The 21,275-nt window shown below is 40.9% G+C and overlaps 1 protein-coding gene across 11 annotated transcripts in view; it reads left to right on the top strand.

The window, feature by feature from the left end:
• The window catches only part of TANC2 (tetratricopeptide repeat, ankyrin repeat and coiled-coil containing 2), a 378,583-nt gene that overhangs the window by 146,461 nt on the left and 210,847 nt on the right, over positions 1 to 21,275 (top strand). For 7 of the 11 annotated variants that reach the window (XM_061588302.1, XM_061588293.1, XM_061588296.1 and 4 more), the window contains one exon: positions 12,334 to 12,402. The exons of the other annotated variants lie outside the window; for them this stretch is intronic. In XM_061588302.1, the coding sequence (XP_061444286.1) occupies positions 12,334 to 12,402 (69 nt within the window). The remainder of the gene's footprint in view (positions 1 to 12,333; positions 12,403 to 21,275) is intronic. 11 annotated transcript variants of the gene reach the window in all.

Consider the following 21,275-nt stretch of genomic DNA (forward strand, 5'->3'; position numbering starts at 1 on the left):
AAAGTTGTTTATGCACTAACAGGCTTTAGCGATGTCAGGAAATGCAGCTAAGGATCCCTGTGTTCTTGGTTTTTTTTACTAGAAATAGTAAACAATTTCATTTAACACAATTTCCCATTTTTTTGTGTGCAGTGCAAAACATGGATACTAATTTTTGCATTTTCAAACAAACGTATTTGTTTGTTTTTTTACAAAAATACTTTCTGGAACTGGAACCTTTCTGGTTTGTGAACTAGACAGATCATTATGTCTAGAATTTTCAGAAAAAAGTTTCATGAAATTTCTGAGCTTGGTTTGGTGTGTCTGCTAGGAATAATACTTAAATGTGTAAATTAGTTTGAGAGATGGAGTCAGATTAAGAGAAGATTAATTTTATAGCTTTAAAATTGAGGGGACCTTAGATATTAGCTGTAAAACTTAGCAGCTGTTGGTACTATGGAATGAAGCAAAAGCTGTTGTTAGGCTTGCAGCTCATGTAAGATTGTTAGGATTGCAGCTTTAAGCCAACTGTCATGGAGAGAAAGTCTTTTGAAATCAGTATGGCGTTTTCCTACAGAGAGCTGGAGTGATTTTTAAATATTTCTTGTTTCATGTTGAATGGTTTTTCCTCTTTGGGAATTTATGTAAACATTCTGTTCTTCAGAATTAAGATGGTACCTCTGTGTATTATTAATGTTGGAAGGAAGCACAATTTGAATTAGGGGGATCTGACATATAAACTTCTTCAGTTCAGAATCTGTCATTCTAATACAAGGTGAACCCAAATCAAATTTGGGTCTTGGTTCATATTTAGGTCTTTGTTCATCATCAACCAGATCTAAATATACATAGCTATGGGGTGGGGCAGTGGCAGCAGCAAGATACCTCTCTCCTTCCTCCTTCTGGCATTTTATGGACTCAGAAGACTTTGATGACTCTTTACATCTGGAATAGTGCTATTGCTGCCTTAGGCACCAGAAAGAAGGAGAGAGACACCAAAGGAGGCAGAGGCCTCTAAAGAGAGCAGAGAAAGGTGGAAAGAGAGACCTTGCCACTCTATCAGATGCCTCTTACCAGTTAAGCTGCAGAGAGAGAAAGGGGAGATGAAGTTGTTAATTGGAGGAATTGTCTAACCCACTGGCTTTTTATGAATCCCTGCAAGTACTTACTCAGGTTTATTTCAGAAAGGAAAACTGCAGAGAATGAATGGAAATTGGGGTAAGCCATTGGGAGTTCTTTGTGGTCTCTGAAGACACACACATTATATTATTTGCCTGGAGAGAGCAACTTTTGGAACATTTTTATGCATAAGCCAACACTTTTTGGTGGTATGGTACGGTATCCTCCTGAGCCTAACACGCAAGCTCAAAAGGGCAGATGGATGATGTTAGTCAGGAGGACAGGGAGAGTGTGGCCCCTGTTGTTCCTACTTGATCTCTCAGTGGCTTTTGATACCATTAACCATGGTATTCTTCTGAGCTGACTTGGTGAGATGGGTATTGGTGGCACTGTTTTACAGTAGTTCCAATCCTATATCTTGGATCGTTTTCAGAGAATAGATTGGATGATTGTCTTTTGCCCCCTGGCAGTTGTCCCCCATGCTGTTTAACATCTATATGAAGCCCTTGGGAGCAGTTATCAGGAGATTTGGGGTGAGGTATCAGCTTTACCCTGATGATACCCAGCTCTATTTCTCTGTAACATCTGAATCAGGAGAGGCTGTGCAAGCCCTGGACTGCTCCTGGACTTGGTGGTGGGCTGGTTGAGGGCCAATAAACTGTGTCTGAATCCTAACAAGATGGAGGCGTTGTGGGCTGATGGTTCCTGAGTTTGGATAATTGGTCAATTGCCTACTTTGGATGGGGTCATACTCCCTCTGAAAGAGCAGATTCATAATCTGGGGGGTGCTCCTGGATCCAGCCTTGTCGCTAGAGGCCCAGGTGACCTCTGTGGCTAAGAGTGCCTTTTACCAGCTTCAGCTGGTAAGACAGCTGCGGCCGTTTTTGGACTGGGATAGTCTGACCACTTTTCATGTACTGCAGGCTGGGTTACTGTAATGCACTCAATGTGGGGCTGTCCTTGAGGTTAGTCTGGAAGCTGCAGCTGGTGCAAAATGTGATGGCGCAACTGCTCACTGGGGCAGAGTATTGCCAACATGTGATCCCACTGCTGAAAGAATTGCACTGGCTGCCCATTAGGTGCTGGGCCAAGTTCAAGGTTCTGGTTTTAATGAACAAAGCCCTATGCAGTTTGGGACCAGGATACCTGAAAGACTGTCTTACCCCTTATATACCCAGTCAGTTAGTGTGCTGTGTGAGTGAGGGCCTCCTGCAGATTCTGTCTTATCAGGAAGTGCGTTCTGCATAACATAGGAAGTGGACCTTTGGTGTAGTGGCATTTACCCATTGGAATTCCCTTCCCTTAAATATTAGACAAGCGCCATCTCTGTTATCTTTTTGGTCCTTACTGAAGACCTTCCTCTTTCAGCAAGCCTTTTAAGTAGAGTCTGTGTCTGCCCTGGAATTACTTTTTAAGATCTTTTAAAAATGGTTTTTTAAAGATGTTTTTAAGATGTTTTGTTTTAATATGTTTTAAAGTCTTTTGTTTTTTAATGTGTTTTAAAATGCTTGTAGTGTTTTTGTTTGCTGCCCTGGGCTCCTTGTGGGAGGAAGGGTGGGATATAAATTAAATAAACAAACAAATAAATAAATAATAAAATAATAACAAGAATAGCTCATGCCAGTATACTCCTTGTATGAAGCTACATTAAGAAGCAGGAGTGGTGAAAAGAAGCATCTCCTATTGTGCAATCTCTTCCTACTGATATTACACACACTTCAGAAGTGACCCCAATGGCCAGGACCTCAATTGTCCATGGCACCACCTGTGTTGATGTCTTGGGTTCTTTTCTTGCCATCTTCAGATGTGTAGATTATTAGCACCATTTCAGAAAAATAAACTAGACCACTCCCATCCTTGCTGCTCCATGCACATAGCATCTTTCCATAAGGATCACCTCATTGGTCTTTACACCTCTCCACCCTGCACTAGTTTTCCCTACGTTTGAAGCACTCAAGGTACACATTTGTAAATTGGGAATGTTGTTCATACCATTATGAGTTTGATTGCAGTGATAGTTTAGGAAAATGGTGGGCACCCACACTTTTGCTCTCACTCTTTGTACAACTTCTCATGTGGTGTGATGATCAAGACTACTGTGTTTCAGACTTGGACAAATACTCCTATGTTCCATCTTGATCTGATACCTGCTATTGGCAGAACACTTATTCTTGTAGGGTGCATCAATATTTGGGCAAATACCATGGACTATAGACCACCTTCTCACATTCTTGATCGTTGTTTACTGTCTATATTATCTAGAGCTCTTAAGGTACATCTACTTGTATTCAGCACCCAGTCTGTCCTTTTAGCCCAGTGTCCAAGTTGTTAGCTACAAGAATATCCATTGTATTAGTAGCTTCTCTGACTATGAGTGCCCCTTGTCTGTACTTTTCCATTTTTCAGATTGTCATTATGCCAACAGTGCTGCCTGCCTCATGAGCCTTGACTTCAGTGTATATACCAATCATCATCCCCTGGTCAGGACGGATAGCCCTGTCAACTTTGCCTTTCTTGGCTCTGCCTTGGTTGTCAGCACCTATGCAACTAAAACTAACTCCTCAGTGCTACCCAATTTGCCCTCCTGGGTTTCAACAATGAACTTGGACTTGGATACTATGTCTAATTTGTAATTCTCTGATATGGTCTCTGCTTCCTTCCCTGCCCAATCACTGGGTGATATGCAAGTGCATGACTGCCATTTCTTCTTACCTCTGCTGTCATGGGAGTATTCTCTCTCTCTCTCTGTTGACGACTGGCTCGTTGCTCAATCTTGTGTATTTCCAGGATCTAGTGCTCATTTTGTACCTTCTCTACTGCACTCTGTAGTGTTGTCCAAGTCTCATCCACGGTCACCCAACTTTTACAGGGGTAGCTTTGTTAGTCTGTTTAGCAACCACCCTTATCATCATCTTGTAGCACCTGAAAGACTGTTACATTTTATTATGGCATAAGATTCGTGGACTGGAGTGCACTTTATCAGATGCCTGAAGCGTTGCCCTTAGTTGTCAATAGGTATACATGGCTGTAGAGGAGGGGAAGTGTAAATGGTGGAGTTACATGACAATGAAATGTAAAAAATTATAATTCCCAACTATTCAACTAGAGCAGAACAGGATGCAGAATAAGCACAGAGACATCTATTGCATATCATGCTAGTGTGGGGCTGAAGTATTTGGTCCAGGCTATTTTCAACATTTGGGTGGTGGTGAAATTTCAGGACTTTTAATGCAGAGTTTGAGCTTATAAAGTGGCCAAGGATTTTGTCTCCAGGGCTGAGGAGTCGAAGTCATGGAGTCGGAGTCGGGAGCAATTTTGGGTGGAGTCGGAGTCAGTAGAAATGTACCGACTCCGGCTTCAAAATAAATTTTGACTGACAAATTTTTTTAAATATAAATTCACAATGTCAAAGAAGCTTCCCATGAAGTCAGCTGTAGTTGAGCATTTCACCATAACTCAAGATGGAAAACATTTTGTGTGTCAGTGTATGACACAAGACCTAGATAAAGACAAATGCTGTGATGCCAAGATCAGCGCATATTCAGGCAGCGATAAAAATGCTCCTACGAGAGCTTCCAATTTAAAAAGAAATTTACAGCGCTTTCCAGGGCTGTGGAGTCGCAGTCGGAAGCAATTTTGGGTGGAGTTGGTGTCGGACAGTACAAAAATGGAGGAGTTGGAGTCGAAGGTGTGGCATACTGACTCCACAGCCCTGTTTGTCTCTGTCTCTCCTTTTATCAGAAAAGAATTCTCACTGTTGTTTCAGTTAGTGGCTAGGTTGCCAGCAGCCCTGTAGCATTACCTTCTAATTTGGGACAGAATTTTCCCCATGGGAATTATGCTGTGTCATTCTTTGGGGGAAAAGATGGCTGCCACCATTGCCCAATGGAGACTGATATAGACACAAATGTAAAATAGGTTTTTCGATGAGGCAGATAACATATTTTGGGACTTGATACAGTGGTGATTATTGATTTTGTAAAAAGCCTAGTGAGAGATCTAACGTGAACATGTGAAATTTATGTCTCAAGGCGAGAGAAGTCCAGTTTTAGGCTCTGTATTGGCCACAAACTAGAGGCTTATTAAGGCTTATTAAATTTCTAGTGGGTTAGAATATATGGCTTATTTGCCAAGTACTATCTGGAGAATCCCAGGCTTGATAGACTTGTGCTAGATAATGTAACAAGTATGTGTATTTTTACAGTATGTGGTGAAGATGTTGAAAGTATCATGTGAGAAATGAATTGTATTTATTTATTATATTCACTAATAGGCAAAAAACCTTGCAGTTTAAGAATGTACCTATAGCCCACATATATTTCTATCAAACTTTAAGAAGCAGGGAAATTGGGTAGCTATAGTGAATGCACCAGGGGAGCAGGAGACTTGACCTCCTCTCTGAGATATTGTACTGCCCTACAAATTTGTCAAAATGCAAACACAATTTGGGTTGGTCTTTCACAGTCCAGTCCACTTGCTGTGTAGCTTGGAAGAATTTGGCAACGTGTGCCTCTGAGCATGGGGCAGAGTATGGGGCAAGGTCAGTATTAGGATTACAGGTACTCTGTGAACATGGCTGATATTTAATTAATTTCAACAGATTATGAGAACTCTCAGAGAAAAAGTCCAAAAGGGCTCTCGGGTTTTTCTCTTTTTTTAGACTTTGAACTCTTGATTCTCTCTGACTGTTTTGTGTATCGCCATGAAAATTGAGAGGGTTGTTAAGCAAGCGTTTCTGAATTCAGGACTATAAGTTTTGTAAGGTTTTGTTTTGAAATGAGCTTATGGGAAGCATCAGAATGGCATGGGGGTATTTTCAATTTAACATTGCAGAATGTGAAAAATCCACGCTGGCTATAGTATACAGCCACTCTTGTGGCTGTATAATTCCATCGTTCCTCCACACATGGTGGCATACATAGTTCTCCCCCTCTCCATTTCATCCTCACCACAACCCTGTGTGGTATGTGAGACTGAGCAATGGTGACTGACCCAAGGTCACCCACTCAGCTTCATGGCTGAGTAGAAATATTACTGAATTTGTCTGAGTAGAAAGTTAGATTGAACTTTGTTGGTATAAGATCTGAATTCCAAGTCAGGCTCTGCCTTTTTAGGTAACTGAACTGCATCCTTACTCTTGCATCCTTGTGGTACTAGTGATATCTTGGTGGGTCTTTGGCATCCTTGTTAAGTAGTGCTAGGCAATAGATGAGACAGTTATTCTGGTTGTCTCTCCAGGTAGACTGTGATAGTGGATCCAAGTTTTGTGTATATTTATTCTATTCTCCCTGCACTGTTCCTCTCTACATTGGGTTGCTGGTTCAGGCTGGTTGTGAACATCCATGGTGACCTTGTAGTGTTGAGTACTGAAGCCTTTAGTAGGCCCAGACAAAATATATCCCCTTCCTGTGGCTTGCTCAGTGGGGCCATAAAAACCACAAGGTATTTAGGTAATCATCTAGTTAGCAAAAAAATCCAGATGTTCTTTATTCCAAGAAAAAAAAAGGATTCAGAAATTATGTTGCAGGGTGCAAGAGAGAGAGAAGGGAATGAAAGAGGGTGGTTAAAGTGTTGGACTATGACCTGGGAGACCAGGGTTCAAATCCCCACATAGCCATGAAGCTCACTGGGTGACCTTGGGCCAGTCACTGCCTCTCAGCCTCATGAAAACCCTATTCATAGGGTCGCCATAAGTCAGAATTGACTTGAAGGCAATACATTTACGTTTTAGTGGTTGCCTTTTTTGTTAGAATTCAGTTTTATAATGGGAAGTCAGTACAAGCATTTCAAAAGCAGAACAACATGCTATTCTAAAATAACAATTTTGACTATTTTGCATTGGTGAGTGTGTACAAATATTTGTTAGTATGCAATGATCTATCTACTAATTTTTGAGTATTTGTGTGTGTCCATGCATGCATGTTTCAAAAAATGTACTCACTGGTTGTGGAACTTTAGAATCATCAGCCTATAGGAAAACAAAAAACAAGAAATAAGTTGGCATTCAGATAAACGAGAAAGCTCTTTCAATGGAGTTGATCAGATAGGGGGTTGTGTGGCTATCTCCTGTGGATATAGATATTTGGAGCTGAATCCCATACATTTACAGTTAATTTCAACATTTACATGGTTTCTTTGAATAAATATAGCACACAGCGGCAGGTTTATTTTTGGTCTGAGTTTTTAATGGAGTAACTTGCGAAAGCTGTCCATACGCCTGATTCCTGTCTTGTGATATTCCACATTAGCTGCATATTTTTAGAATTATTTTAAGCTGTAATTCCTGTAGGAGTGGAAATCTCTCCTCCTTTTGTTCCTTCAGAAGCAGAGTACTTTTCCTAGCTTTAATAGTAGGCATGGTGAGTTATGGAAGGGTTGTTTTAGTTTAATGCAGTTCGTTTGCAGTTATCTCTCAGGGACAGAAAGGCTTCTAAGAATATATAGAATAATTTAGCTATGGACAGTATCTTCAGCATTTTTTTATTTGTGCTATAGATCATGACGTATAGTTTGTGATATAAATAAGTAAATGTTTGAGAAGTCCTGACAGACTGAAGATTTGTGAGGTTTGAAAAAACATAATGAATAGGTAGCCTTAGAAAAGAATGAGCAACAAAACTCTTTCAGGCTGAAGACTTCATGCCATTGCATAGCTGTGCTTCCAGAAACAAAATCAAATAACTTTATTACGGTCATAGACCAGCAAGGCTCCCAGAAACAGAACATATAGATGTGGTAAAATAACTGAACATTTTAGAAATATATATATACAGTGCCTTGCAAAAGTAATCAGACCCCTGACCAATGCTCTCATATTACTGAATTACAGGCAGTGCCTGGGGTGTGTGATGCAACTTCCACTTCCTGATTAGTGATCGAACTGCGCTCACTGGGATATCCAAACACTTGGATATGATTTTGTACCCTTTTCCTAATTATGCATTTGTTTTACATTATCTCTCACTTCTGTTGAATGCTCTTTGGTCTTCATTTTTCTTCAGGTCCACAGCCTGACCAATGATCCTTCAACAGTGTGGTTTTGTGACAGCAACCTTATATGGTTCACAGGTCGAGGCCAATGGTGAGGTAACTGTGTCCTCGATCGGGCAATTTCTTTCATCTGTGTAAACTGGGAGCTTCGACAGTACAGGGGTTGAATACTTATGTAAGCAACATGTTTCAGTTTTTTATGTTTCTTACAAACATTTCCCAACATAAAACCAATGTCACCTTGTTGTTGTTATATGCCTTCAAGTCAATTACGACTTCTGGCGACCCTATGAATCAGTGACCTCCAATATCACATGTTATAAACCACCCTGTTCAGATCTTGTAAGTTCAGGTCTGTGGCTTCCTTTATTGGGATCAATCCATCTTTTGCTTGGTCTTCCTCTTTTTCTACTCCCTTCTGTTTTTCCCAGCATTAGTGTCTTTTCTAGTGAATCATGTCTTCTCATTATGTGTCCAAAGTATGATAACCTCAGTTTCATCATTTTAGCTTCTAGTGATGGTTTTGGTTTAATTTGTTCTAACACCCAATTATTTGTCTTTTTCGCAGTCATCCAACTCTCATCCAACATCACATTTGAAATGTTGATTTTTCTCTTAGTCGCTTTTTTCACTGTCCAACTTTCACATTCATACATAGAGATCAGGAGTATCATGGACTGAATGATCCTGAATTTAGTGGTCAGTGATACATCTTTGCATTTGAGGACCTTTTCTAGTTTTCTCATAGCTGCCCTCCCCAGTCCTAGCTGCCTTCTAATTTTTTGACTGTTGTCTCCATTTTGGTTAATGACTGTGCCAAGGTATTGATAATCCTTGAGAAGTTCAGTGTCCTCATTGTCGACTTTAAAGTTACATAAATCTTCTGTTGTCATTACTTTAGTCTTCTTGAGGTTCAGCTGTAGTTCTGCTTTTGTGCTTTCCTCTTTAATTTTCATCAGCATTCATTTCAAATCATTACTGGTTTCTGCTAAGAGTACGGTATCATCTGCATATCTTAAATTATTGATATTTGTCCCTCCAATTTTCATACCTCCTTCATCTTGCTCCAATCCCACTTTCCATATGATGTGTTCTGCATATAGATTAAACAAGTAGGGTGATAAAATACACCCCTGTCTCACACCCTTTCCGATTGGGAACCAATCGGTTTCTCCATATTCTGCCCTTACAGTAGCCTCTTGTGCAGAGTATAGGTTGTGCATCAGGACAATCAGATGCTGTGACACCCCTATTTCTTTTAAAGCATTCCATAGTTTTTCATGATCTACACAGTCAAAGACTTTTCTGTAATCTATAAAGCACAGGGTGATTTTCTTCTGAAATTCCTTGGTCCGTTCCGTTATCCAACGTATGTTTGCAATATGATCTCTTTCTCTTCCCTTTCTAAATCCATCTTGGACATCTGTCATTTCTCACTCCATATATGGTCTTTGTTGTAGCATTACTTTACTTGCATGGGATATTAAGGCAATAGTTTGATAATTACTGCATTCCCTGGGGTCCCCTTTCTTTGGAATTGGGATGTATATCGAACGTTTCCAGTCTGTGGGCCATTGTTTTCTTTTATATATTTGTCAAAATTTGGACAGATTCAGTCTCAGTAGCAACTCTGTTGGTAAGCCATCTGGTCCTGATTATTTGTTTCTTCCAAGTATTTTAAGAGCAGCTTTCACCTCATATTCTAAAATTTCTGGTTCTTCATCATATGGTTCCTCCATGAATGAATCTGTCATCCTTGCATCTCTTTTATAGAGTTCTTCAGTGTATTGCTTCCATCTTCCTTTTATTTTATCTCGGTGTCAGCTTGTTGATTATTCAACATCCCTACTCTTAGTTTAAATTTCCCTTTAATTTCTCTAATCTTTTGGAATAGGGCTCTTGTTCTACCCTTTTTGTTGTCCTCTTCTATTTCTTTACAATAACTATTGTGATAGTTCTCTTTGTCCTTACGTACTAGTCGCTGTATTGTTGCATTTAGGGTTCTAAGTGTGTTTCTGTCTCTTGCTTTTGCTTTCCTTCTCTCTTTATCCCTTTTAAGAGTTTCTTCAGTCATCCGTTGAGGTCTTTCTCTCTTTTTAACGAGAGGTATTGTCATTTTGCATTCTTCCCTGATAATGTCTCTGACTTCACTCCATAGTTCTTCTGGTTCTCTGTCAACTAAGTTTAAAGCCTCAAATCTATTCATTATTTGATCTTTATATTCTTCTGGGATGTTATTTAAATTGTATTTTGGTATTATGGTTGCTTTGTTGTTCTTCTTTAGCTTTACTTTGATTTTCGATATTACCAGTTCATGATCTGTACCGCAGTCTGTCCCAGTTTTGTTTTTGCAGAAAGTATGGAACGTCTCCATCTTCTGCTACCAATTATATAATCAGTTTGATTCCTATATTGACCATTTGGTGATGTCCATGTGTACAGTCATTTTTTCGGTTGCTCAAAAAATGTGTTGGCAAGAAACAAATTATTGGCTTCACAGAATTCAGTAGGTCTTCCTCCTGCTTCATTTCTATCTCCTAAGCCCCATTTTCCTAGTTCTTTTCTGTTTCCTACTTTTGCATTCCAGTCCCCCATGAGTATCAGCACATCTTGTTTTGGTGTGTGATCAATTTCTTCCTGTACTTCTGCGTAAAATCTTTTCAATTCCTCTTCTTCTGCGTTTGCCATTGGAGCATAGACTTGGATGATGGTTATGTTAATAGGTTTCCCGTTAAATCTCATTGATGTCACTCACTCAGACTTTGCGTTATAGCTCCTAATTGCTTTTGCTTCATCACTTCTCACTATTAAAACAGCCCAATTTCTTCTTAATTTCTCATTTCCTGCATAAAATATTTTATAGTCGCCTGATTCAAAATGTCCCATTCCCGTCCTTTAATTCACTCACGCCAAGTATTGTAATGTTGTTAACGTTCCATTTCTTGCTTGACAATTTCTAATTTTCCCTGGTTCATGCTTCTCACATTCCATGTTCCTATTGTGTACATTATACAACTCCGAACTCTCCTTTCGCATCTGTGTGCGTCAGCCTCTGGGCTTCCTTTCGGCTTTGACCCAGCTGCATCGTTAGTCACAGCTGTACTCATATTTGTCTGTTGTTCTTTCCCAGTAGCTCATAGAGTGCCTTCTGATTTGGGAGTCTCATCTTCCAGCACTATCTTGTGTTGCAATTTGGATAATCTATTCATAGAGTTTTCATGATAAGAGGTATTCAGAGGTGATTTACCATTGCCTTCCTCTGAGTCTGGATGCATCTTAGTCTGGTGTCTCAGCTTTGACCATTCCGCCTTGGGTGCCTCTGCTAGGAGTCCAGCCTCTAGGTCTAGACTCCCGATGGCATTGCTCTTAGCTTCTCCAACACTCTCAACTCCCCTCACCACTTTAAGGTGTGCATCCTAGAGGGGGAATGTTACTTAACAATAATTGATTTTCAGTGTTTCAAAATAAAATATCATACAGAATGAAATTACAATGTACCATTTGTAATTCAGTAATATGAGTGCATTGGTCAGGGGTATGATTACTTTTGCAAAGCGCTGTATATATATGCTGATGGGAAGAGAGTTAAAAAAGTAAATAAAGCACATTTTTAAAAATTGTTTGATGCATTCCTTAACCTAGATAAACTCATTCATTCTGATAAAACGTATATGTATTTCGGCAAATGCTTATTGTTGCAATATCATGGTGGGACTTGACTTTGCAACTGGTTAGTAGAAAATAATGGTGGACTACTATGGCTTGTCACAACTTCTTGGCCCCTCTCAGTGTTTCCAGTGCCTCTCCTTCCTTCCATCCTGCAGTGAAACTGCCTCTAGAACTGGAATGGGGAACTTTTTTCGGCTTGGGAGCCACATTCCCTTCCAGGGTCCACATGTCACTGGTGGTGGGGCAAAAAGTAAAAGTGGGTGGGGCATCAAATGTGAATTTCATCAGAAATCCATTTAGGCAAGCAAAAAGCATCCAGAGTTCATTCTGTCTATGCAAAAATACTAAGGAAGGGTGCAAAACAGAGCTGGTGAGAAGGGGTGTCACTGGGGAGTGGGTGTGACTGAATCCCCAGGGCTAGATAAAGAAGCCTGGACGGGTACATTTTTGTTAGGATTCTGTTTTGTAATGGAGCAGAGCAGGAAAAACAGAGATTACTCAACCTCAGGAGAAAGGGTGCATGCCTTCATCTCATTTGATCTCCCTCCTCATCCTCCTATTTTTTTTTGTTAACAGTTCTCTTCCAAGTCTTGTGCTGCTACAGTTCAGACCATAATATGGTGATGCTGAGTACTTGCACCCTAGGTAAGAGGCGACTGTCAGTGTCTATATCACTCCTTGTCAGAAAATTCAAGGACAACCCTGTGGGACATCCCTCCCAAATAAACCACCAGGAGTTGAGAGGGGCAAATTCCAAGCACTGAAGGAGGAAAGGTTATATTCTAGTAGTGGAGTTGCGTGGACATCAAGAATATGATCTAATGGCCAGAAATCTTCACCCTCCTGGGTGTTCCCTACCCGATGACAACATATGTAAGAAATAAGTGACATTGACCTTAAATTGGTGTCGTGGGGGTCCTAACCTGCAAGGTTTGTACCTTAGTTTGCAGGGCTACCTCCTGTCCTGGCAGTGTCTGGAGTTAGCTGAACTTGGCTGGGAGCTGCAGAGTCACCAGAAGAGATATTTTTCTCATTCATAGTCAGGACTAGTTTGCTACATCCTGGCAAACTGTCAGAGCTAAACCACAGGCATTTGTCAAATGGAAACCAGTAGCAGGAAATAGAGATATGAAGGCCCAGAAACCCCCCCAGAAAAATACAGAAGAAATCAGTTTTTTCCATTTCCCCCCAATTTTTCAGAAAAAAATCAGAATAAATAAATAAATAAAAGTTCCTCCCCCGAATTTTTCTGTCCCCCCCCCCCAGGCCTTCACATCTCTAGCCGCAAACCAGGGTCCATAACTCTGGGTAGGATCTCTACATAAGGAGGCTCTTGTTAACTCACCGTGATGAACCAGTTTCCATGATTTTTCAAAACCTTGCTCAAAAAGTCGTCTAAGTTAGGATTCTTAACCACAGTCGTCGTAAACCTCCAGTATACCACATTCAGGGGTATAGAGACTCTGACTATGGAGATACCATTGAGGCACACTGGCTAATAATAATCAAGAGACCAAATTAGTAGTCCAGGGCAGATTGTAATGCAGTTAGAAGTGCACAGTCCCTAATATGGAGATTCCATTGAATCACTAAGACTGCCATTCACTAGGAGCCCATCAAAAACATTACTGTAATCTAGGGTTTATCCCCGTATTGTACCTTGAGGGTTGGGACTGAGAACCAGTTATTGGTCCAAAGCCATAAATGGTATTCAGATCAGAGTTAAGCCTAAATACATTACAAAAATTAGTATACCATTAGTATACCATTAGTATACCATGCATATAACAAAGTGATTTCCGGCCCACAACACCCCCCCCACACACACAAAACCTGTGCTGCAATAAATATAATAAAGGTACTGTAAACCTATGTTATTTGTTACAACAGACTAAAGAGGTAGTTTAATGTTACATATGCCCTGGAATTTCTAATTTGCATACTGTCAGCTCTTCACTGAGATAGCAGTGTCGGTGGGGGTGCAGGCAGGGCTGGAGATTCCTTGGTAATTGCCAGGCCGTAAGTCCTCAGCCGGCAGCTTGGCTATAAATCTGCCAAGCTAGCAAGGAGGAAGCAAGTTAAGGGCAGAGGCCGTTCAAAGCTTACGTGCCAAGCCAGAAATCCAGAAGAGACGTCAGTGAAGGTCCGGGTCTAGTTTGGCGAGAGATCAGTCCAAGTCAAGGTTCAGGGGATAGGAAGACACACAGTGGTCACGCCTGACATTGTAGTCAGCAACAAGCTGAAACCAAGGTTTGACTTTTAAGGAGCAGGTTTGTCAGCAGGTGTGAGCCATCAGCGTTTTGGCCTTAAGTGGACAGGCCTGCCCCTCTTCTGCCTGACCTTCTGTTGTCTACGTTCTGCAGGTGAGGGGGGAGTTCACTGCCTGCGTCTGGCTGAAGGGCTTCAGCTGTGTCTGGGGTGCTCTGCAGCTGAGGGGGAGAAGGAGCTGGGTTCTCAGGAGTTTCCTCCATTTCTCCTTCTGGGTCTGCTGCTTCTGGGTCTGCTGCTGTTACTCCCGAGTCATCCTCATCTGATGAGTCCTCTGATGGGGCCATGACACCCTCTCCCTCTTCCCCCCTCCCCCGGCTTAGGGAAGTATAACTTATATGACTTCATGGGGATCTCTAGTAATTGCACCAGTTAGGGATAGGCATTCTGTGTTAGTTAGGGATAATTCAAAGTTTTTTCCAGAACTTTTTCAGCTCAAAATTGGAGTCCCTCTCTAGCATGCCTCTTCCTCAGTTTTGTGATCTTGGCAGTGACACTTGGCACTGGTGATTGCATTCCTGGGAGTCCTGATTGTTCTTGTGTGCCATTTTTTTTTTAACTTGCCAGATTCCAGAATGAGGTAAGACCGCACTCTAGAGCAGCCTTCCCCAAACAGATACCTCCAGATGGTTTGGTCTATAACTCCCCTTTAGGTCCAGCCAGCATGGCTAGTGGTTAAGGATGATAGGGGTTGAAGTTCAAAACATCTGGAGGGAATCAAATTGACCAGCATCCAGGATACTTGGAAAAACAATCATCTTCTGCTGGCAAGTTTGCCCCACATTTTGCCTTTTCATGTTGAACAAACCCATTCATGTATAAGTATGCTAAGATAATGTAAGATAATGTGTTACAGTAGTTTTAATAACTGAATGTTTTAGGGTGACGATTTCAACTTTATTTCTTGCACTTGTATAAGAAATTTGACAAGTTGCCATATTCACTGCAAGGTTGAACATGTCAGAATAAGTTCACATGGACTTCTTCACAGAAAGATTAAATGACTATAGACTCTGAGTACTTCAGCATTTCCTCCTAAGTCCATCTTTCCATCTGAGGTAACTGGCCCGAGGGTAGTTCTAGGTGCAGTTCTACCTCGGTTCGTTAGTAGCTGCTAGATCTGTTTAGTGATTCACCAATTGTGGAAGGTATAAAACCTGCAGGAAGCAGCTTTTCAATGCCCTCGCCTAATTCTGCCTAACCAGGTTGTCCACTGAATTGTCCAGGGTAGGAAGAGCTTCCTGTTTTAGGTGAGCCTTGCTTGAATTCTGGTATGTTTCTGTATCATTTGTTATTCTAAGTCCTGGCTTAATCCTTGATCCCACCTTGCTTTTTGGCCTGGCCTTGCTTTGCAGTCCTACTTTTTGGCTTGTCCCCCAGCTTCTGGTTCCTGACTCACCTCAGACTGCTGCCTGTGGCCCAGTCTTGTCACTCTTCACTGCAGCCTTTGCCATCCTGGTGCCCTCTGGATGTTGTTAGGCTACAACAGCTGTGCTGACTGGGGCTGATGGAAATTGTAGTCCAACAACATCTGTTTGGCAAAGGCTGCTTTACCTTTTATAGAAACCTGAGCCTCTCCTGAGGGAGGAATTAATCCCAGTCTCTAGGGCTGTGGGAATGCAACTGCCTTTAGGAGGAGGAAGGCCTGCCAATCCCATGTGGGTTCTCATTAATTCAAAACTTGAAGTTTTATTGCTGAGCTACAGTTCTTTCCCACAATCTTGAGCTACACATCAAATTTCCTTGGTACAAAGCTTAGTTCTACTTTTACCCATGGGAACATGGTTGGACCCATCACCGAGCAAGGCTTTGGAGAAGCAGCAGCAAAGCACAAAAAGTCTTACATATTTGCTAGCCTCAGTTCTATGTCTGCTGAATTTCTGACAGTGATCGTAACTGATGCATTTTTCAGTGAGGCACATCATACAAGAAGGGAATTTTATTAACTTGTTCACACTGTCCTATTTAGCTGTAATTGGTTCCTATAAACATATGTTCTGTCAAATTTATGCACTGTAATGAGTAATTTTGAGGTTATGGTTTAGGAATGGTATTTATAATGAGTCAAAATGGTGCATTATTTTTTAGATATTGGTGCTGATATAATGAAAATCTGCTAATTCCAAGCGAGGGATGCTTGTCATTGTTACTTTTGGGAAGCAAGGTCCCCTGGCGTCGTTTCTGTGTATTTTTACTATATGAAGAATTCTCATTTAGTTGATTATAGTTATACTAAGGAAATTTTCCCTCAAGTCTTTGAGAAAAGGAGATAACTATCTCAGTTCATAGCACTGTGACAAGTTCCAGAAGTCTGTTGCCTGCAGGTGATGTTTCTGCATTACTTGTGTGACCCTCTGAATCTTGTTTAAAAGGGTAAATGTTGATCTGGATTCAAATAACTATGCAGTTGGTTTTTATGCACTCAGGAGAGTTCATGCCAAACCTCATCTGAAAACGGATGGGAGCCTTATAAGTTGTTTGCATTATGGCATGGGAGGTGGGGGGACTGTTAAAAGTAAAAAAAGGAAAAGCACACATGAACACACAAATAAACTCTTTGAACCACAGTCCTAGTGAAATCATGGTGAAAAACTGTTAGCAGTTGCCTATTGTTTAGGCTGAGGTCCAAAGAAGAACTAGAGAACTTAAGAACGCCTGGTGGATAAAGAAAGCTCAAGAAATCCAGCACTTTGCAGAGGCTCACGATGCACGGGGCTCTTTAATGCCACAAAGGCCATCTATGGACCAATAAATTACAGTACAAATCCCTTGTGTTCAATGGATGGTAGCAAACTTCTTAAGGGTAAAGAGTCTATTGCACTGCGCTGGAAAGAGCATTACCATGACCTCCTTAATCATAACTCTATTGTAGCTGGTGAGGTATTCTTGCAAATTCCACAACAACAAACTAGAGACGAGCTTGCAGTATCCCCTAATTTGGATGCAGCAAGTAAATCAAATGAAGAGTAACAAAGCTAGTGGACCTGATGGGATTCCTGATGAAATCTTTAAAGAAGGTAGGCCTGAACTTGCACAACAACTTCATAAGCTCATCGAAAAAATCTGGATGAGGAAGGAGATTACAGAAGACTTTAGGGATGCCATAATTACCACCCTTTTTAAGAAGGGTGATAGAACAGATTGTGGGAACTATCAAGGTATCTCCCTTCTTGCTACTGTAGGTAAAATCCTTGCAAGGATCCTCACAAATCGCCTCCTGCTGATCTCCGAGGATGTCCTCCCTGAATCTCAAAATGGTTTCCGCCCTTCCAGGGGGACAGTGGACGTGACCGTCACTGCACGACAGCTTCAAGAAAAATGCTGGGAGCAGAATCAACCTTTATATATAGCATTTATTGATCTGACTAAGGCCTTTGATACTGTGAATCGAACCGCTCTCTGGACCATCCTTCTGAAAACTGGATGCCCTGATAATTTGTGAATATTTTGCAACTCCTTCATGACAACATGACAGCAACAGTTTTGGATAACAATGGCTTTCAGAGCGATCCATTCAGAGTCGGATCAGGCATAAAACAGGGATGCATCATTGCTTCTACCTTATTTGCTATCTTCATTGCTATGATTGTACACCTTATTGAGGGGAAACTTCCTACTGGTGTGGAAATCATGTATTGAACAGATGGAAAGCTTTTTAATCTCAGTAAGCTGAAAGCAAAAAGTAAGGTAATGTCAACCTCTGTCGTAGAACTTCAATGTGCCGATGATAATGTAGTCTCTGCACATTCAGAGAAAGATCTTCAAACTATCCTAAATGTCTTCGCAAAAGCATATGGAAAGCTTGGGCTCTCACTTAATATTAAAAAATCCAAAGTGCTTCATCAAACTAGTCCCTCTGTAGCACCATCAATCCAGCTTAATGGTGTGACGTTGGAGAATGTGGATCACTTCCCCTATCTTGGCTGCCATCTCTCTGTAAAAGCTGACATCGATGCTGAAATTCAACATCGTCTGAGCTCTGCGAGTGCTGCATTCTCCCGAATGAAGTACAAAGTGTTCGAGGATTGGGATATTCGCAGGGAGACCAAAATGCTTATTTACAAAGCCATTGTACTACCGACCTTACTGTACACCTGTGAAACATGGACCATCTATAAATGCCACTCCCAGCGTCTTGAAAGATTCCACCAATGCTTCCTCTGGAAAATTCTGCAAATTACATGGGAAGACAGATGGACTAATGTTAGCGTTTTGGAAGAAGCAAAGACTACCAGTGTTGAAACGATGATCCTTCAACATCAGCTTTGCTGGACTGACCAGAATTGGCCTCCACAGTCACCTATGAACCCACTGTTAAAGACCTTATCTTGGAAGACAATCTTACTCGCCAGTGAATGAATGAATGAACTGTGCATTTTAAAAGGATTATATTCTGCAAATATTTTCATAGGGAAAAGGGGGAAATGGGGTCAGAAAAATTATGATTCCATGCTTGCTTTTGAGAAATTTCCAGACAAAATTAGAGTGGAGCCCAAAATGTTCCCTTCAGTTTCTCTGGGCCATCCATGCCCCGCAGAGAGGGGAACATTTTTGGCAATTTCAAGTGATGTATGGCAAAAATGCATTAATTTTCATGGGGCTTGATGTTACCTTTTTTTTGAGTTGAGGTGGCAAAAGGTTTTGTTCTCTGTGATGTTCCTATATATTAGTGTATATATGGTAAGTGCTGGTTGTTTAGAGTATACATGGTAAGTAGTGAAAGAGGAAGGGGAGTGAATGGGCAATAGAATGCTTGATGATTGGCTGAATGTTTAAAATGGCTGACAGTATAAATGAAAGGATGACAGGTAAATCTGGGTGAATGTGAGGTGGTGAATTGTGGAATCTGGGGGGAGAAGAGAAAGAGTGGATTGCTTGGTGGGGTTTGAGAGAGTTGTTTGCCAGGAGAGTGTGAAGAAGGAGGGAGGTGGAGTTCGGATTAGTATTGAGTAAAACCATATGCTTATGTGCCTTAAGAAGAAATCTTGTTAATCTTGTTAGCTTTGTTATCTTTAATAAATACTTAATTTGGTTTACCAAAGGCCTGATCCTTGGCTGGGGTTTCACAGACCAGAAGGGAGGGTAAGGTAATGACCAAGGCTGAAGGGGAACTGTAACAAATGGTGGCAGCGGTGAAGAGAATAACAATACCAGTATTCAGAGTCTCTGGGAATACTAGTATTGGGACGTTACTGGTGGTTGCCTAGCAGGGGGATCTGTTGAGATCTGTGCTAGAGCGGGGAGAGAAATCATAAGAGAGAGCGGTCCGGACTGGTGGAGTCCCTGGTGGTGCCTAGAGACAGGCAGTAACCACGCGCAGGTAGGAACCTGACAGGGAGAGCCAGGGAAGGACGCCTCACATTCTCCTACCGGCTTTGCTGCTTCTTCAAGTGCTGTTGGAGCTGCAGTTAAAGCAGACAGGCAAGGTTCCTATTTCCTTCAGAATGGCCCTATGGGAACAACACTGCATCAAGACAGTCCTTTGTTGTTGGATGCCCAAGTTACACCTACCGTTTCATTAGCTGAGGCTGGTGCACCAGCTAGAATCTCGCCACCCTCACTTCCCTCCAGAAACCACGATAGTCCAGCATTATCCATGCTCTGATAACCTCCAAATGGTATATTGTTCAAAATGTTATGTGCAGAGTGATATTTTTTGAATAATCTTCAGCTGAACTTCTTGAAATGTGATGCTTTTTCAGCAGATTGTGACAGTCATTTCAACAGTGGCTGCACATGTGGCTTTCTGCTACTTCCATGGTCTAGAACCAGATACAATATTACCATGAAGACATATGTTATTACTAGATGCAATCTGCCAGTGGGGATTGATTGGCAATTTTTTCTGGAGAAAGTTTATGAATCTTGTTCCTGGCCTTGAGTCTAAAAATAGGGCAGGTTGAACAGTGAAATAAAACAAATGGCACAAACGCTTGGCAAAAGGAGAAGAAAAGGTCACTGCCATACAATTCCACTAGTTGCGTTTTCTCCTCCGCTACTTTTTTTCTACCACACTACATTACACTGGCCCTCACTCTGGAATTCCAGTCCTTCAATACACTGTAGTGGCTAGAATGTTGGACTAGGAGATCTAAGAACAAATTCCTGTTCAACCATGAAGCTTACCGAGTGATCTTGGAATATAATATTGGGGGGAAAGAAGAGAATAATGCATACCACCTTAAGCTCTTTGAAAGAAGGGTGGGATAAAAATGAAATTTTAAAAAAGTCTAAAAACAGGTGAAACAGAATTATACTTGTGTAGTTTTCAGAGGTGACTGTTTTTTTCTCTTCATCATTTGTCTGTCTTGGTCTAATTTTTATAGTGCAATTGCCCTGTCTTTTAGAATAAAGTTCATGAGGTCATGGTACAAAATCTATGGTGTGTCCTGCAGATGCACTCATTTTATTTATATTTTTTTAAATGAAGCCCAGTGGGGAAAGAAGATGGTTATAAAGGCACAAAACACTAGTTTATCATCAAATGTAACCAAGGCAGGAAGTGAACAAGCCAGCGTTGTTTACCTTATGTTCAGATAAACCTGTATTTTCACAATGTAACCTGCATTGAGTTGGCTATAGGCAAGCATTTTCTGGGCTTCTTACTCTAATTAGTTCCTCCAGGAGAAAGTGGATTTTGATATAAAATGGCAGCATTTAGGGGGAACTTGTCACACCGTTTGAAACAGTTCCCCTCTAGATAACTAGGAGATACTGTGTTCAGTACAGTGCTTCCAAAATAATGGTGGCAAAGATAATGATTGAGTTTCAGTGTTACATTGTTCGTTTTTTAGGCTGTATACCACTTGAGTTTTTTTAAAATGTTAAATGATTTATAAATGCTTTTAAAAGATTAATAAATAAAAGGATAGTATTCTATTTCAGGCCATGTTTTATACAGATATATCTCTCAGTGTGTGAACAGCATCTGTAGTGTTTTCTGAGAGTTGCAGCTTCACATTTTAAAAAGTAGCTTCTACTCCACATTGATTTAATTGTATACCTTCCCACTTTTCTCCCCTTTTTCTAAATCTGTTGGTACTTCCATGTATTCTCTGGTTGTCTCTTCCCTCTCCACCTTCCTTCCTTTTCCCTCCCTAGTTTAATATATCCTTTAAAGGCCACCAAAAGCAATATGTATTATATTAAATAATAGATTGAATTAGGTCTTTATTAATTTTAACTTTCAGATGGGCATGGTGGTCTTTCATATGGTAGTGGAAGAGAACTTATGGCCTGTGGGATAAAAT

Source organism: Rhineura floridana, chromosome 11 (assembly GCF_030035675.1).
Source record: "Rhineura floridana isolate rRhiFlo1 chromosome 11, rRhiFlo1.hap2, whole genome shotgun sequence".
Lineage (NCBI taxonomy): Eukaryota > Metazoa > Chordata > Lepidosauria > Squamata > Rhineuridae > Rhineura > Rhineura floridana.